The sequence below is a fragment of the Aspergillus udagawae genome, assembly GCF_001078395.1.
Source record: "Aspergillus udagawae IFM 46973 DNA, scaffold_9, whole genome shotgun sequence".
NCBI lineage: Eukaryota > Fungi > Ascomycota > Eurotiomycetes > Eurotiales > Aspergillaceae > Aspergillus > Aspergillus udagawae.
In genome coordinates this window covers 41,408-58,625 of record NW_025091272.1, presented here as the reverse complement: position 1 = coordinate 58,625, position 17,218 = coordinate 41,408, and the positions used below count along the sequence as shown (strand labels likewise).

Below are 17,218 nucleotides of genomic sequence, written 5' to 3'. Positions count from 1 at the left end.
TCAAAAACTCGAATTTTATGGATAGCGTGCGTCTCACGAGCTGCAGCTACACATCAGGGCTCTCTTGTATCTGGGCACATCGCCGCAAAAGCGTTCCTCTTCATCTTTGTCAAGGCCCCATGAATTTCTGAAAGGGTCGAGAGCCATTTGCATGACACGGTCAAGAATTTTTCGATCTCCTCGTTTCTCTACACGTTCAATGACTTCATCGAGAATCCATCCGCGAGGTATGAACTATAGCATGACACGTCAGCGAGGCACATGAGTCTATACGATGGAGAGGGTTTGAGCAAGGTACATGAAGCATAAAATGAACAAACTTGAAGTGAGGACAAAGAGACACTTGAGACTCACCTTCGGGTTGACTGCATTCATATCTTTCTGTCGGTCTGCGTCGTTTTCGATGCCCCAATCTTCAAGGATTCGAGTTCTCCAAGCCGCGAGCCACTTGGCTATGCGCTCTTTTGCAGACTCTTCTGTGTAGCCAATACCGCCGAACCCTTCATTGTGAAAGAAGATGGGTGCTGTGTCCATTCGTTGCTGGTCGGTCTCGATATCAGCAAGCGCTACGTTAGAGAGTCGCCTGAAAAAGTGATTGAAATCAAGCTCTAGAGCTTCCAATGTATCCAAAATCTCCGAAAACAGCTCCTGGAAATCAGACTCCTTTTGGGTCTTCAATCCTAGCCTGCGACTCATCAAGCGTTTATATTCGTTCAGAAACACGCTCCTGTATTCATCACCGGTCCGTTCAATGATGGCCTCAGCGCGTTTCACAACAGGTGGTGCGGTTTCCTCGGTCAAACCATCTTTCAAGAACCACTCTTCATCGACCTTGTCCCCGGCACCAATTAATTCCCCCAGCGCCTCTCCGAGTCGAACCAGGTTCCACCAGATGATAGTTGGTTGATTCTTGTAAGAGTATCTCAATAGGTGGTCGTCATGGTTTGGAGTATACTGTGGGTCAAAATTGTCCATAAAGGCAAATGGGCCAAAATCGAGAGATAGTCCGAAGATCGAGGTGTTATCCGTGTTAAGTACGCCATTCATGAAACCATACGCTTGCCAGGCAGCTACGGTCTTCGCGTTGCGACGCACTATCTCACGGTATAGTCGTGCAAATCTATTTTCCGTTACACCCTGGTGTTCCTGCGCATGGTCTCGGGGAATGCCTCGGGCAGGATTATCGATGGCGTCTGTGGAATGGCCCCGGCCTAAGGATACAACACCCGGCAGGGTTTCCCATCCTCCAAAAACGTCCTCGGCGGTAAACGTCGCTAGCTTCCTGATGAGATCTCGGTCCCCACGAGAATGCGGCAGATCAAAGCTCCCAACTCTGAGCCAAGTCTCGGCGAATCGAGCAACGATAGCACCAGGCTCAATGCGCTCACGCAGAACTTTTGACTTTGGAAGTAGAGTGATTGCCAAAGCTCGAGTGCTTGGCACACCAAGAGCAGATAACGCTAGGAAAACCATGAGCTATAATTGCGAGTTCACGAATATATAACCGCTTACCTTCTGACACAACGTACTCGCGGATGCTCGACCGAAGAACAGCCTTGCCATCAGCGAAGCGTGAATATGGCGTCTTTCCCGCGCCCTTCAATTGTAGTTCAAATCGGCGTTTCGTTTGAGGATTGATGCACTCGAACAGGCTAATCGCTCGCTGATATAGGTCAATTTCTCTGACTGGAAGCTCTTTTTGCAGAATACAGAGCTTACTCCATCACCAAGTTGCCCGGCCCAGGAGCCACTGTGCCCAGTCAACACTATCCAAAAATCCAATTACAAATCATACAACGTACAATTGCCATCCTACACCTCATTAACAACGCTTCTTATGATTTCGAGCCGCGAATTCGTCATACCTCCATAGCACTGAGCCCACGGGTAAATTCCTCCATTTTTTGCGTTCCAGCAGATCTCATTTCCAGATACTAACGCTTGAAATTGAGGCGTAAGTTCCTCGCCCATTTTCAGACCAAGATCATTCATCGCTTTAGGGCTGACGCTCAAGAGCTCAGTCTCCTCTGCTGGCTCCGGCCGAACAAATGTGTATAGAGCTCCTTTCACCAAACGCGGACCAAGAGTCTCTCTGGGCGCGTTGTGGGAAGACTCCGGGTTCTCGAAAGCAGGATCTGGAGGGAGTCTTGTTGTGAACACATTGGATTTCGGAAGTTCCGCAAGAGAAACTCCTGCTGTGCTAGTCGATAATTGGGTTGCCATTTGGCCCAGACGATATCGCATAGACCTTAATCGGCTGAGTCTGCTCCGCAAAGACATATAACAGCGTCTTTACTCTGTGTACTCTGTGTACTCTGTGAAGAGAAAAGTGAGATTGTCTCCGATAGAAATAATGATGAGAGGCTTTAAGATGCAGTATGATGCGATCAATTAAAATCCTAGATGACTGAACCCTACTGCGAAAATGATTTGCGGGAATGACAAGCAGCATGATTACTGCATAACTACGTGAACCACCCCGCAGAGGGCTGTTGTGTGTGGAGTCTCCAATTCCTACCTTAGTACCTACCTAGTAATGTAAGGTATGATTTATTTATTTTACTCCGTACGGCCCAAGGTAAGATACCTTAGCCATGTAAATACAGGGATACATCTTAAGGTACCTTAGTATCAAGCTTAGTACCTTAGGTACCTTACTCTGTTGTATCTTTAGTAATCTCCAGACAGGTAGTTATCTAGTATGTAATAGTTTAGAGTTGCTAAAGGACAAGCTTTCTTTGATATTCTTCATTAATTGCAAATGCTACGGAGTGAGAATGTATAACAGCACGTAATGCTATTGTTAGAGCTTCGTATAAACCCTTAACACTTCGCTCACTGCATACTAATTGAAGCCATCCTACACTGTTTATTGAGAGTTGTGTAGAATTACTCTTCTTGGTTTTACCTTTCCTCTCTGCGTCTTCAGCCTGCCGTTTACCTTCAAGCTTAATACTTAGTCCACCTCCAGCATTTGTCTCCATTACATCGAATGCCCAAGGCGGGATTTCTCTGGATATAAGTTCGATGGTGTCACTGGATAGTGTACAGAGATATTCCTCTCCATGTCCGGCTATAACCCAGAAAAATAACCTTGATTGAGTAATATTAACATATATTATTTCTACTTGATCTGGGGTCAATAGTCCTGTGAAATATAGGGAGTCGAGTATATATGGTGTCCATCTTCCCTTGATTTCGACTACTCTATTGACGCAGTTATAGCCGCAGATGATTTCTCCAAGTTATATAAGGTGTATCTCTGTGATATTTATTGGACCGCAGCTAGACTTATTCCTTGTAAGTTAGGCCACATACCTGCAATGTCAGGCTGCATCAAATTAGCAGAGACAGAGACAATTCTGGTTATACACCATGCTCCTATATTCCAGGTACGTCTCCATTCTCGATCTATTGCAATTCTCATCTGTCATACCTAGATATTCTGCAGCACTTATAAGTATAGCTACTTGAGTATCCGTAAGAGTAGTAGGAGTCTTTCTGAACAACTGTACCTCGTCATAGGTCGAGAGATGCGTGGAATAAAAGACGGTAAAGGTAGGTATATCTGCAGAAGCATTTAATGTTGGTAATTTATCTCTTATCCAACCAAACACTAGAAGAATACTATATCATCTTTAAGACTAAAACAACTTATTATAACCAAGGTACTGAGTACTTTCTTTTTAAATCATCAACTCCGTTGCACAATGTACATATAAGAATTACGATTTTAGTGACATTAACGTTTTTATCGACTCTCATTATGCTATGAAATGTGTCACTGTGTGGTGTCTCTGTAGAAAGATTTAAGTAATGAAAAGAACTCCATGCACTGTAACCGGATACCCTGCAGATGAGATCCCCTAGCCTTATATAGAGAATTTATTTCCATACTGTACGTATACTAAGATAACACGCAGAAAGAATGGAAATCAGTATGATTTATTGTTATCATTACTAGCGCCTCTGGTAGTTATAGTTAGTTAACTACCTTAGTTAACTTAGTTGTTACTGCTGGACATCATCAATAGTTAGTTATCTTATGTCCCTCAATGTCATCATTGTTCTTTGTTGGTATGGATACTTGACTCCTTGATCACTGACTATTGACTAGCAAGAAGGTCATGAATACTCCGCAAGTCACGTAATTAAGCCGTACCCACCTACTCTTGAATCTTGATGGAATTATCATTATCTGGTATCACATCAATCCAAAGAAGGATTGCGAATGATCGAGTGTATATTTTATAATCAACAATATATTGGTACTTCTCGCTAAGACTAGGGGTACACATTGATGTGCTTGAGTATTCGTTAATATTTTATCTTTAGTCAACTACTCTCCAGCCAGCTGTTCGCAATCGATTGATAGAGAGGTATTCAGTTTTCTTGGAGCACATACCTCTCTACGTTGTCTCAAAGGGTATGGCTCAATCGTCTGCGGAAATCCCAAGTGTGGAGCTGAATGACGGCGTTAAAATTCCGATTGTAAGTATTCTCCATCGGCTCGTCTCCGCTGCTTTCCACAGTGGAAATCCCCTTGTCGGATTTGTTAATCTAATTCTCCTTATGCCAGCTTGGGTATGGTACTGGCACTGCCTGGTTCAAAGAACGCGGGGCGACAGGCATTGATCGAGACTTAGTTGAGTCGATCAAAACTGCAATCAAGCTAGGATATCACCACTTGGATGGCGCGGAAGTCTATGGTACCGAACCAGAGATAGGACTGGCCATCAAAGAGAGTGGCATCCCACGGGAGCAATTTTTTGTGACAACCAAGGTGATCACGAATATTGCGGACATCCCCAGAGCGATAGATGCAAGCTTGGAGAAACTCCAACTCAGCTATGTGGACCTGTAAGTCGCGCACGTTATCCTCACTGTACACGACTTTGCGTCGACCTACGAGACTGATACGCTCTATTGCACCTTGCAGATATCTGATCCATTCCCCATTCTTCGCCAAATCGGACAATGAGTTGCAAGAAGCCTGGGCTGCCATGGAGAAGGTCAAGGCCGCTGGGAAGGCTAGGTCTATTGGTGTCTCCAATTTCCTGCAAAGTCATCTAGAGGCAATACTCAAATCTGCCAAGGTCACTCCGTCGATCAACCAGATTGAGTACCACCCATATCTACAGCATGGTGGCCTTGTTCCGTTCCAGGGAGAAAAGGGAATCAAGACAGCGAGCTACGGGCCTCTTACGCCCATTACTCGAGCAAAAGATGGACCCCTCGGGGAGCTACTGCAAAGTCTCGCCTACAAATATGGAGTTAGTGAAGGCGAGATCCTACTGAGGTGGTCCATAGACCGGGGGCATATTTCAATTACGACAAGCAGCAAGGAGTCTCGTCTCAGCAGCTATTTGCGTGCGTTGTTCTTCCGACTGACGCCCAAAGAATTAGACGAAATTTCCGCTATCGGACGTCAAAAGCATTACCGAGCATTTTGGAGGGATCAATTCGCGAATGATGATCGTTCTTGATTTAACGTGTAGCGACAGCCAGGAGCCTCTCTTCTTCACTGCTCGAGGCAATTACGGCCCGGCTTTTAGGGTATGTACCTGCGATTTGAGGTCTACTTTTGTTGACCCGAGGGCATACGGTCTGATGTGCGCTCAAGGCTGCGGTGTCCCGCTGAGGCATACTTACGTTGACACTATATCTATTATAATGAGGATCGTGATAAAAATAAAATAAATAAAATAAAAACACACACGAGGACCTCGAGCGCACTTCGGAGCAAAGCAGAGCATATTATTGTCTCCACGCATTCATAGGTTTCAATGAGGCCATCTTTATCATCTCGGCGATGTGATCAGTAGCTTCAGAGACATTGAAGTTCCTCTCATATACTGCCAAGCATCTCCGCACCAGGCCCAACCCAAGGTAGCTCAGCAACGCTGGCGATCATCATCGTTTGAGGAACTACTCTGCCCTCCAATGCCAACCCTTTGTGCCCTCAAATTTGACCTCGATTAGCGAGTGCATCGGGAGCATTATCCATGGCTCTGGGAGTCTAAAATTACTTTTGGCGCGGCATACAGCGTTGCTTGCCAATACAAGTCCGTTTAGATAGCGTTCCCACGCGTTAATCATGCTGGGCTAAGCTCCTTCCGCTCGTGCTGACCCTGGGAACACAGGAGATTGTCTTCGGGCGCATTCGTCTGGGTCGACGGCATCGGTGAGTGCTTGTCCTGTGAATCGCGTTTTCCCTTCAAGCTAGAGTCGCAACCCCCATCGTCACACAAGGTTAGCAACAGTTGGACCCAGCCGACAAGACTGAGTGTCGTTTTAGCTTCCTAACGCATTACCCGAATTCGAAACGGGAGATTAACCTTTCTATGCCCTTCTATCTTTAGGCCGCGAGTTTTCCTAAGTGCGATTTCCGAAGAGAAAGGCTCAGAGTGTTTAGCGCCCTCTATAAGACGCTTCAAGAAAGACAAGAAGCAAGCCGAAACTCAAACAATATTGTCTTCGTCTAGGTCTCGTGCCATCCTTGCACGCAATACATGATTAATTGAGGGACTGCAATGTCGGTGAATCGTCGACTTACTCCTTCCGTGGACGATGATATGAGCAATTCCAAGTCTGCGCTAGAGCAAACGTCTGCGCTAGAAATAATCTCAGTCGATAAACGACTGGAACGCCTTAAGCAAGAGGTCCTTCCTTTTTATCCTTTCTTGCTCACGCTTCCCACCGATGTGCCTTTCCGTCCTGGTGCCCGATTTATCAACAACTGGGCAGTGGGTGATGACGGGCCTTTCACTCCAGACGAACAAGAACTACAGTACATGACATTTTTGACTCACCAAGACGGTGACTCTTTATTAGTGGCCGTGGGAGATTGGTCAGACGCAACAGGGAACATTATGTCAGACAAGCGCTCAGGGCCTCAAAGTGCGGCAAGCACGCCCTCAGCTGGGTCGTTGAAGAAGAAGATCAGCTTGAATGATTACAGGAATAGGAGAAAGAGCGGCGCTTCAGTCTCGCCTATCAATCAAGAGCCTGTTACACAGACTTCAGCTCCCCATACCTCCGAAGACAAGCGATCAGGGATGAAGGCCACTACGTCCGTGGACCATTCTGGAATACGATCACACAACTCACTATCGACGAAGTCATCAGTCAGATACGTACCCGAGAGTGTAGGGCGTAAACGGCCACCAGAGCTCGGTCATGTGCATCTAGGGTCACATGAAGGGGAGCAGGCAGATGTAGTTTCTTCAAAGAAAGCGAAGCTTTCGCCCACGATGATCGAGAGCAAGAGTTCTGAGCCCTCGAAGACCAACGGGCTGCCTGATCTACTATCACCAACTTTACCGCCCACTTCAGACAGCCCGAGATTACCCAGGCTATTGTCACCAACTCTTCCACCTGATATTGAAAAGGAGCTAGCGAGACTTGATGAAAGCCGCTCAATGTCAAGCTCGTTCAAATTACTAAAGCATCTTGATTCTGCACCGTCGAAGGGGAGTTTACAGAACCCGAAGCCGCAGGACCACAGCAGACTGCAGCCATACGCAACGAGTGGACCTAGCTTGCATGGTAGAAGCCTGAACTCAACGGCCGATAAATGCATAGCTACTCCTATAGATTCTAGGGGCTCTGATTTCGGTGACGCACCAAATCTTGACTTACAATCTCTTAGAGGTGATCAAACGCCACCATCCACAGATACCAAAGAAAGTATGGCATTGAAGCCACGGCTGGTGGTAAAACTGAAATATGGAAGATCGAATAGGAAGCGCATCGAGGCTCTCTTGAAATTTTCTGCCAAGAGGAAAGCAGCTCTCACATCTTCACTCAATAACCAGCAAGGGGATTCCGAGAAAGCCCGAATGCCCAAAGCTCAGCTTAACGAATCCAATACTTCCGCACTCGAGTATACCAGCCACAAACTCCACCGGCTGGAGGGTACAGTCAAGGATACGGTTAACATGGACACAAGTACTTCAACGAAAGAACGATCGAAGGAGCCCAGGGCGCCAACCCCAGAAAAGTCCCGACTTCCTACGTCCCCTACCCTAGACTCTATATCAAATCAATCGAAGAACTTTGCGAGGTCTCCGACCAAGGATGCGAAGAACTCTGCTGCTCGTATCGAGACCTTCCATAGCGCGGGGAAGTCGGCGTCCCATCATTGCACCAAAGATCAACTGGGAAGCCGGGTGAACTCTTCGAAGTCAGCATCGGCGGATTCCGAAAATCCTGTGTCTCGGTCCCGAAACTCTGACCGTCGAGCTTGGAAGGACGAATACCAGAGACTTGGAAACTTGGGTAGGGAATTGAAGCATGCTGCAGAGAGGCATACCAACAAAGATGCGGTGACTGCTGCTGATGAAAAACTTGCAGTTGTGACGGCGATAGAGGCTGTCCTTTGTTTCATTCTCGCATTTGTTGCTGATGATCAGTCTAAAGCTTTGGCCCGTCAAGTTGGCGACTCATCGACCTGGATATCTATACTCGCCTATTGGCGTGTTGTGAAAAAGAACAGTGTCCCTTACCCGAGACTCCACAGTCTCTGTTTGATTCTCGGTGCTGTGTCTTACGATGCGATTCACGCTCTCGACTTGGAACGCCTCGCAGTTACTCCATTGCCAGGAGATCATACTCCTGTGCCCACACCAGGAAGTGACGGCACAACTGTTACGTCGGACGAGAACAAGAAGAATCGAAAAGATATCATTGAGTTAAAAAACCGATTACCTGATTTTTACAAAGAGTCCCAGAGACTGTGGCTCGAGGGCTTGCAAGGCCTCTCAGAAGATATTCTTGCCCGTGAATTTCCTGACACCTGGTCTAGACGCTCAAGAAGATATTCCCATCTAGGAAAGCAGAAGCTCAAGATCGGAGACTATACTGGGGAGTTTCTTTTTCCACCTGGGAAGACATCAGCACCTGTGGAAACTGTTCGGTTTGGGTGTGCGATTCTAAGAGAATGGTGTATGAAAGAAGGCGTGACTTGGAGCTGCCGACTGGATTTATGACCAGACGACAGATTATTATGCTATGACTGCTGTTCTTGCAAACCTTGATTATTGTTTCCTTCCTGAATTTCTGTTGGTTTTTTCTGGTTTGTCAGTCGGTCAATTCAAGCTAGCGGGCGTTAAACGAGTCTGTCTTCTGTTTGCCGTCGTGCCGTGATACCACAGTTTCGAGTCTTTCCACCAGAATTAGACAAGTGATAGCACAATTTTATAGGTTCCCGAGATTATGACATGCGACTACCCTATCTGGTATAACAAAATAGGTAGATTTAATGGATGGGAATACTCAAATGATGAGTAGTCTAGTGTATGCAGATTATCGCGGCCTCACTGAAATATGGCACCTACGAAAACGTCGCGCGAAAAGAAAAGGTGGAAACTTGGTAATTCAAAAGAGAAGATGCAAATGTAAGCACTTACGATGTGACGCAAAATTCAAATCATTGAATAATTGCAATGGTCTCAGATGAAAAGAGTATGAAAATAAAGATCCGAACGTCATGACATAGAACCATCTTACTCATATCGGCGTTGAGAACGAGGCCCATTAGAAGGGCTGAATTCGAATGTGGATTGAGCGATCGAATGTTCAGCTATGGATATAAAGGACTTGTCCAGAATGCTTACGGCTCAGACTGGTGTGCATGGGTTGCATGTCGAAGGTCATTCGCCAAATGTTCACCGAAAAGCCAGCCAGCTTCGCGGCAATACCGAGCTTCTCCACCACGAGTACCAACTTCACTACTCCAGCAGATGAACGAGGCATCGACAATATCTGCGATGACGCCTTCAGCCGCTCCTAGGATGCTCCACCCGATGATTCCTGCAATGAGTCCGACCACATAGGCATACATACTGCCATGAACTCCATTACCCGGCCTGGCGACCTCGAGGTTCCGAGCAGCGCTTACCCATCCTCCAAAACCGAGTGCCAAAGACATCATGAAGCGAGCGGCGTGGAGAAAGAGCTTCGAAAGGCGGTAGGAGAGGAGCGGTGCAGAACCCGCATGGGACCAAGAAGACGACCTCGGATGGAGTGACGACACTGCCGTCGCAAGTGAGACATTCGGCATTTCGAGGAGGCCACGAGCAGATAGTATGAGCGGTTGAGAATGAATAGCGGCGTAAGTGAGAGCAAGAGGGTCTGTGAGCGCCGCGAGGGGAGAAGGAACGAGTGAGTACACGAAAAAATTCAGAAGCCGAGATAGGCGAGTTGGCAGCAATAGAAGCGGCAGCCGAGTAGATAATGCTATCAGCTTAGAGAAACAGACTGTGCCAAACAACGTGGTGACAGAATGGACAAAAGCTGCCTGTACTATCTGCCTAGACGTGGGTTTCGGGTTCGCGAGACGGTGAAAGTACCACTGACTCACTGTTGCAGCTGTAACTGAACGTTGGATACCGGCGATGACCCCCAATGACCAGATGTAAACGAAGACATAATAGGTTCCCAGCCACCAGCTGCTGATGTTGAGGGCGAAAGCGTGCGATTCTGAAATACGCCCCCCTAAAAAAACTCGAGCGAACATCAGCATCCAGACCCACGTCCAGGAGACAATACAAGTCAGGATGCCAAGGCCAAGGAGTAATAATTCGAGGTTTGCAGCGAGAATTCGGCAGGCGAACTCAAGGATGTCGATGGCTTTGCCAATTGCGTGGCGGCTCCGGACAACATTATATATCCAAAAACTTGAGATAATGAACGGCACGAGAGAGACGACCCTCATGGCTTTGTCCTGAATACTAGCCCCATGCCAAATCCCTTTGAAACTCGAGATGAAGGGATAAAGCGAGAAAGAGTATAGTATAACAGGAACTGTAAAGATCAATGCGCAGACCAAGGAGCGCACGTAATACCTTAGTAACGCCAACCAAAGCAGTGATATGAATACCGAGACCACCGTATAGATGCCGAGGAGATAGAAGGATCCATGGACAGTGAGATATATCGTGTCCCCCCATCTCGATTTGTCACCTGAAGGCGCAGATGTATGCAAATAAATGAGAAACGAGGTAGCAAGTAGGCAGCCCAGAGAGATCAAAAAGAGCTTCCCCCAGAAAGTATCATGGGCCCCAGGTTGCGTCTCCCCTAGTGAGTAAGGCTCAAGACCAGAGTCCGCTATGCTTGATGGTTCACGGTCATCGAGAAGTTGTTGCTTATCTATCTCGCTCGGCCCGAGGAACGTCTCTATACCAAAAACTCTTGGCTCGGAGCTTGTTTGTTCCCGGAACAGCTGGACGGATGGAGGACTATCATCAAGACCATTAAGTGACCCAGCCTTGTCAACATTCTCGTCTGATCTCAATGTATCTCCGAGACGAATATCGACCAAATTCCCTCTGAGGCTACGACTTTGTCGAACTTCATCGGGACCTCCGTGGTCATCGGCTGTCATAGCAATTGACTCGAATGCACGACCGCTTTCCCCATTCATAGACTTACTGCTGGCACGCCAAGAGCTTCTGATCCTCCCGCGCTTGACATATTTATCATCCTGGAGAGGCTGCTGCTCAAGGCTGATCGAACTGTCGCCATCCTCTCCAGTTTCCGAAGAATCTTTGAGTTGGCTGCTGCCAAAATGCCGCCTTGACCTTTGCAAGGCGTAGAAGTCCGCAACCTCGCGCTCCCGCTCTGCTTCATCATCCTCGTCACCAAAATCATCTGTGGCGCTGAAGAACAGAGGTGCGGGCTGAGCTGAATTTCGGGAACCGAAAGGGAGATTAGAGACCTGGGACGTGGCTTGGTGGTAAGGATCTAGTGTCATTCGGAAGAGTGCCCGCGATGAAGAAAGGCGAGAAGCTCCTGGTCGTGCGTTGAGACGATCACTGCCATTACGACGCGCATCGTCGAGGGAAGGGCCTAGTCGTGACTGTGACTGAGCAAGAAAGCGCGAGGCATCTGTGTTATTGATGTGAGTCATGCACAGAGACCAGAAGGAATGATGCAAAGGATAGCAGGGTAGCTCTTTATTAGTTTGGAATGCATACACTCTGAGAACATGACCTGTAATGTACCTGGAATTGCTAGAGGCCTTGATTCATGCTAAATGAAGATTCGCGTTAAATTTCTCAGCTGTTATCGTGACTAGAGTCTCTAATAGTGTGCGGCCGGACAATTTGCGGTGAGCTAATATTCAGTATCACAGGTATATTGGATGTAAATGAAGTAGCAAAGACAGGGAGGAAACATAATCTAGAGAGTCAGTCTCTCTGTTTTCAAAATCGCTAAATATGAATGAATCTGAAAGAGGTCCAATTAAGATGTTAATATAAATCCATGGACTTGCTCATGTGAAGCAGATGTTCGGAGGTAACAGATGATGTGACGGGAGCACACTCGTCATATGGCCAGGCAGGGTCAGCAGAGATGACTCAGCAGGTGTTTCTCAGGACCATGCTCCGTACATTCTGGGTACAAAGTCGAATTGATCCCACGTACCTCCTCATCGAAGCATCCAGAACAAGAAATTTAGCATATCGATGTGGCTCTCTTGCGGGAGGTATTGGAGTATGAGTTGAAATATATTGATATTGGCAACTTCCTGATAATCGATAACATAGAGCATTTTTGACACCCCTGCTCCGACATCTTTTGTATCCATGTCACAGCCATGGGATTACATCGCTAAGCTTGTCTGTATTGGGGACTCCGGCACTGGAAAGTCCAGTGTGAGTGTTAAGCCCATTTACACAGTTTAATGTTAAACGTCAGACAAATTGTGCTGACCTGCGTGTTGTTATAAAGTTGACCATTCGGCTCTGCGAAGGACGCTTCTCTTCCAGTCATGATGTTACTATTGGCGTGGAATTCGGCTCGCGTATTGTTCCAGTCGGGCCTCCAGCTTCAAAGAGTCTGGGGGTAGATTCCGATGTTTCGGATTCTTCTACTCTGCCACCTTCAACGGCGACAGCTATGGTTGCATCCGACGAGTCTGTTGCCTCGGGCCTCCCCAGCCCTCCACGAAAACCGCTAGGAGATCAACCACAGAAAAAAATGAAGCTCTCCCTTTGGGACACCGCGGGCCAGGAGACTTACAAGTCGATAACTCGCTCGTATTTTCGTGGCGCCTCAGGGGCTCTCCTCGTTTTTGATATCACTCGTCCATCTACGTTCACCTCGTGTACCCAATGGCTGCAGGATCTTCGGCAAATTGCAGAGGATGGCATTGTTGTAATCCTGGTTGGAAACAAGAGCGATCTCGCGGAAGTAAAATCCGATGTGAATCAGAGGCGTGTCACCAAGCAAGAAGCGGAGGAGTGGTGCCGCATGAACAATGTTGTTCGCTACGTTGAAACCAGTGCAAAGTCCGGTGAAGGGGTCGAGCGCGCATTCCTTGAAGTTGCCGAGAGGATTTATCGCAATATCGAGGCAGGAAAATACGACCTGAACGATCGTCGAAGCGGTGTAAAGGGTTTTGGGGCTACAGGGGGAGCAAGCGCGGTAACGCCGAAAACCATCACCTTAGGCTTGAATGATGCAATGCGCAGTGGTGGAAATGGTTGGCGCGGAGCTTGTTGCTAGCATGAGAAATGCATGTTATCTGAGCTCTCTTGCAAGTCTTGGTTGTAATACAGGATATTGCAATGCATGACATGACTCGTCTATACAATTAATTATATATCGTACTGCCTGCTTGTTTAGTTAATGATTGTGCTTGGGTAACTCCTTTCGCCTGAGTATCACCTTCCTTGTTCCTGCAACAGCCACCATACCTAGACAGGCAGATGGAAAGAACTTATCAAGGTATTGCCAGGGCTACATGATAGTATTGTGTAGTTGGTAGGTTAAGATGTTGGCCTATAGAGTGCGCAGTGGTAACCGATCGGTATAAATTGCTTGGACGATGAAGTTGGAACTGAAAGCTTCATTATATGCCGAATTGAAGGTGTTGCTTGTCCCAGAACTCCAACACAATCGGTGTGCAGATGGTGAAAGACGTCGCTACGTCGTGTCTGTCTACGCGCACATAAGCAGACGTTATCGGAGAATCCAGTATTATACGGAGTTAATCATTCCAAGAATAGCAACAGTAGCGCCAGACACACTTTGACATACATTGCACGATGAATAATGGATACAGAACTGTTCAAGTTGAAATTTGTAGGTGCCTGACATCCAATCAATTCGCAATCCGCCAACCGCTCAGCCAGTTCAAGTTGGCCCATTGCTGGCTAGGTCCCTCCATGCCGAACACAATGACTCGGAAATGAACAAACATCCCGATGATGACCATGTAAAGGAAGGCATACAGAGACCCACGAGCCACAGGACTCATTTTTTGAGTAAGCCAGTCAACACAAAAACCGAAGGTAAGTATGGCATAATAGAGAGCAGGGTAATAATGGTGAACATAGGTCACCCGAGCCATGATTATGAAGGGGAAGTAGTGTAGGATCCATCCAAGTACAGGATAGAAGCCGGAATAATGGATGTGATCGATGTCCGCTTGACTGAGATCCTTGTAACCCCGCTGCCAGCGGGCGAGATACCAGAATATTAAGAGTCCAAAAACCCCGAGACTGACTGTACTGCCCCAGTAGACAAAGGGATTTCCGAGGAGGTAATACTTAATGGTGCTGTCATCCCAGGAGCACATACGAAGGCCCACATTGAGTATGGGCCATTGCCAGAATTTCGATGCAAGGTCATCTTGTTTGTCTGGATCAGGAACAAGGGCGTTGTTCGATGTCATCATGGCGACATTCAGATGAATGAAATCCTTAAAAAAGGGGGACTTGTACGATCCTGGATCACCAGGTGGAACTGCGAGAATTTCACGTCAGACCAGGGTACCAGCCTGCTCGATGGGGAAGGGAAGGTAAGGCGGTTGAAGGGTGAAAACAGCAGAGGAAACACAACCTGAGCGGGCAATGCTCAAGCTTCTCGGGTGGTACTTACGTCGATCATTGAAATGAGACTCCACATTCCAATGCGTGTAGACGTCGCGAGGGTTGTTCTCTTTGACACATGTGGTCTCGATCTGCTTAAACCCCCACTGTGGGAGGTTCACGTTGCCGGCGCGCAGATAGCAGCCCAGAACGATGTGCCTCAGGCGGAATGCAGTTGTCAGTGTTCGAATCCTGCTTCGGTCCCTTGAAGCGACATCATCGACAACCTCCACTGCCCAGTGATCTTTTTCATCCCCAATAGTGATGTTACCATAGCAGGAGACTTCGTACTGAGACTTGGTGATAGGAGCCGGGATGGCATGCGAATGAAGGTTTCGGCCCGTTTGCCCATGAATAAGACGAATAATATCGCCATCACCAACAAAAGCCAGAGGTCCATTGGCGTCATACTCAGGTTCATGGCGGTTGGGGTAAATGAACCAATCGTTGTTTGCGTCCTTGTGATGGTAACAAGTGACCTGCTGCTGATTGGAACCGTCGGGGTAAGTTTGAACATGAGAATGCAGCAGTCCTCCACCATAACCCATATTTTTTAAAGTGACCCTAGAGCCAAGGGCAATTTCGAGAGGGCTGTCCTTTCCAACCTCGGTGCCCTTTAGGTTAGCTTGAAAGAGAGAGCTCATCTGCGCGTCGCCCGGCCCACTGTTTTCCAAAATCCAGAAATGCACGTAAAAGGAAAACATATATACCACAGCAGGTATAATAATCAATCCGACTACCCGAGCCAGTAGGTGGTTGACGAGGACTGTCTGTTCACAAGGTCAGGTACAAAGCAGTATTCCGGAAATCCCTTCAGTACTGACCTTCGGCATCCTAAGATCGCCAAATTTATTCCATAAATCTTCAATTGTATAGAGACCCACTAATGCTGTGCAAAAAAGACCCACCCATTTAACACTGCATACGCAGCCGATACTTATACCAGTCAAGAAGAGCCAGGTGAACCACTCAATTGAGAAGCTAGCGTGCTTTAACCGATGAAACTTAGCCCAACACATGGTGGTCGTAAAGGTGAAGCAAAGTAACATTGAGTCGAGCAATATGAACCTTGAAATGGTCGCGTAGGAGTTTTCGAACAAAACCATCAGACTGATCAGCCAAACGGTGGCCTTGCGAAAACCGAGCTCTCGAGCAGTGTAATAAGCGAGAGGAACACACATGACACCGAAAGCGGCGTTGAAGACACGCATGAATGTGAAGTTGACATCCTCTGGGTATTTCTCTCCTGATTTGAATTCAAAGGATCCGTTGTAGCCAGCAAGGAGACCGGATAAGCCAACAAGCATCTTTCCCAGTGGCGGGTGAACGTCAAAGTAGAATTCTCGCTTCAAGTAGTGTGAACCGAATTTCCCAAAGCTGGTCGAGAGTGATTAGAGACTGTGGTAGTTTCACATGGCTAAGGTGTTATGTAACGTACTGGGCTTCATCCCATGTCACAATGTTGGAGCGACCTATGCGGTACATACGGGTGAAGACAGCCAGGGCCGTCAGCACGATCGGCGCAATGAAAGGTTCCCAACTATCTAGTATCGAGGAGAAGGAACTGGGCTGTTCGGCAGAAGGGACATTAGCTGGCGATAAGATGCGACGCTTTGCAGGTAAAAAAAGGGTGATTATAACCATCATACCTTAGGCCTCAACTTTGCGTCCTTGTCCTCGAGGCTATGAGATGAGGGCTTATCAACTTTCTCTGTGGCATGAACATTCCTACGCCGCAAATCGGAGCCGACATTGGCACCGGTGGTTGATGCGACATCCATTTCCGCCATGGTGGATGGTCTCATCCTAAATCAATGCGGAGAAGTCAGCATTCACGTTGCAAGGGCACCGGTGGAAACTGGAACGCATACAAAACAGTCTTAAGATAGTGAGTCCAGAGAAAGAGAATGAGTTGGCGGAGATGACCCTCAGAGGTAGTACACGGGCATATCCAATTCTCAATTGAAGAGGTTGGTATCCAGATTATAATGACGGTGAGCTTACAGGTCCTCGACAGATCTTCAGGGGGAATCAGAAAAGTACTTTTGTAAAATGGAAAAATCGAATAAAAGCAATGAGGGTTTGGGAAATGAAAAAGAAACGAAGCGAAAGGCAGAGGTGGCTACAGCAGGCATGAAACGAAAGGCTAGTAGAAGCTGGATTGAAGTATGTGGCCTGAGACTGTTAAGGTACCTAGGTAGTAAGCAAATGGATAGTTGGCCAGGAACAGAGTAATTCCACTGGAAAAAATGGTTCGGCATCGGATCGGCCCCGCTCTGGCCACCTCACCTCACTGTTCTCCAACACGCCAACAATGAGTACGTACTTACCCATAATTT

The 17,218-nt window shown here is 47.3% G+C and overlaps 6 protein-coding genes across 6 annotated transcripts; 3 read left to right on the top strand and 3 right to left on the bottom strand.

Annotated features, from left to right (window-relative positions):
* Window positions 1-33: 33 nt before the first annotated feature.
* On the bottom strand, window positions 34-2,223 carry Aud_010254 (YdiU domain protein; the record flags this gene model as incomplete). Its single annotated transcript, XM_043295097.1, has 5 exons — window positions 34-234; window positions 355-1,460; window positions 1,513-1,663; window positions 1,720-1,766; window positions 1,866-2,223. 5 exons carry the CDS (start codon window positions 2,221-2,223, stop codon window positions 34-36), a joined length of 1,863 nt encoding a protein of 620 aa, XP_043151032.1.
* Window positions 2,224-4,428: 2,205 nt separating this feature from the next.
* Window positions 4,429-5,486, top strand: Aud_010253 (aldo/keto reductase; the record flags this gene model as incomplete). Its single annotated transcript, XM_043295096.1, has 3 exons — window positions 4,429-4,491; window positions 4,580-4,860; window positions 4,940-5,486. 3 exons carry the CDS (start codon window positions 4,429-4,431, stop codon window positions 5,484-5,486), a joined length of 891 nt encoding a protein of 296 aa, XP_043151031.1.
* A 1,047-nt stretch (window positions 5,487-6,533) lies between these two features.
* Window positions 6,534-8,990, top strand: Aud_010252 (uncharacterized protein; the record flags this gene model as incomplete). Its single annotated transcript, XM_043295095.1, has 1 exon — window positions 6,534-8,990. One exon carries the CDS (start codon window positions 6,534-6,536, stop codon window positions 8,988-8,990), a length of 2,457 nt encoding a protein of 818 aa, XP_043151030.1.
* A 623-nt stretch (window positions 8,991-9,613) lies between these two features.
* Window positions 9,614-11,911, bottom strand: Aud_010251 (uncharacterized protein; the record flags this gene model as incomplete). Its single annotated transcript, XM_043295094.1, has 1 exon — window positions 9,614-11,911. One exon carries the CDS (start codon window positions 11,909-11,911, stop codon window positions 9,614-9,616), a length of 2,298 nt encoding a protein of 765 aa, XP_043151029.1.
* Window positions 11,912-12,590: 679 nt separating this feature from the next.
* On the top strand, window positions 12,591-13,512 carry Aud_010250 (Rab family GTPase; the record flags this gene model as incomplete). The annotated part of the gene is made up of 2 exons (XM_043295093.1): window positions 12,591-12,659; window positions 12,736-13,512. The coding sequence occupies 2 exons, from the start codon at window positions 12,591-12,593 to the stop codon at window positions 13,510-13,512; spliced, it is 846 nt and encodes a 281-aa protein (XP_043151028.1).
* A 598-nt stretch (window positions 13,513-14,110) lies between these two features.
* pmt2 (protein O-mannosyl transferase) lies at window positions 14,111-16,669 on the bottom strand (the record flags this gene model as incomplete). The annotated part of the gene is made up of 5 exons (XM_043295092.1): window positions 14,111-14,754; window positions 14,890-15,649; window positions 15,704-16,256; window positions 16,318-16,448; window positions 16,529-16,669. The coding sequence occupies 5 exons, from the start codon at window positions 16,667-16,669 to the stop codon at window positions 14,111-14,113; spliced, it is 2,229 nt and encodes a 742-aa protein (XP_043151027.1).
* Between the last annotated feature and the right edge of the window lie 549 nt (window positions 16,670-17,218).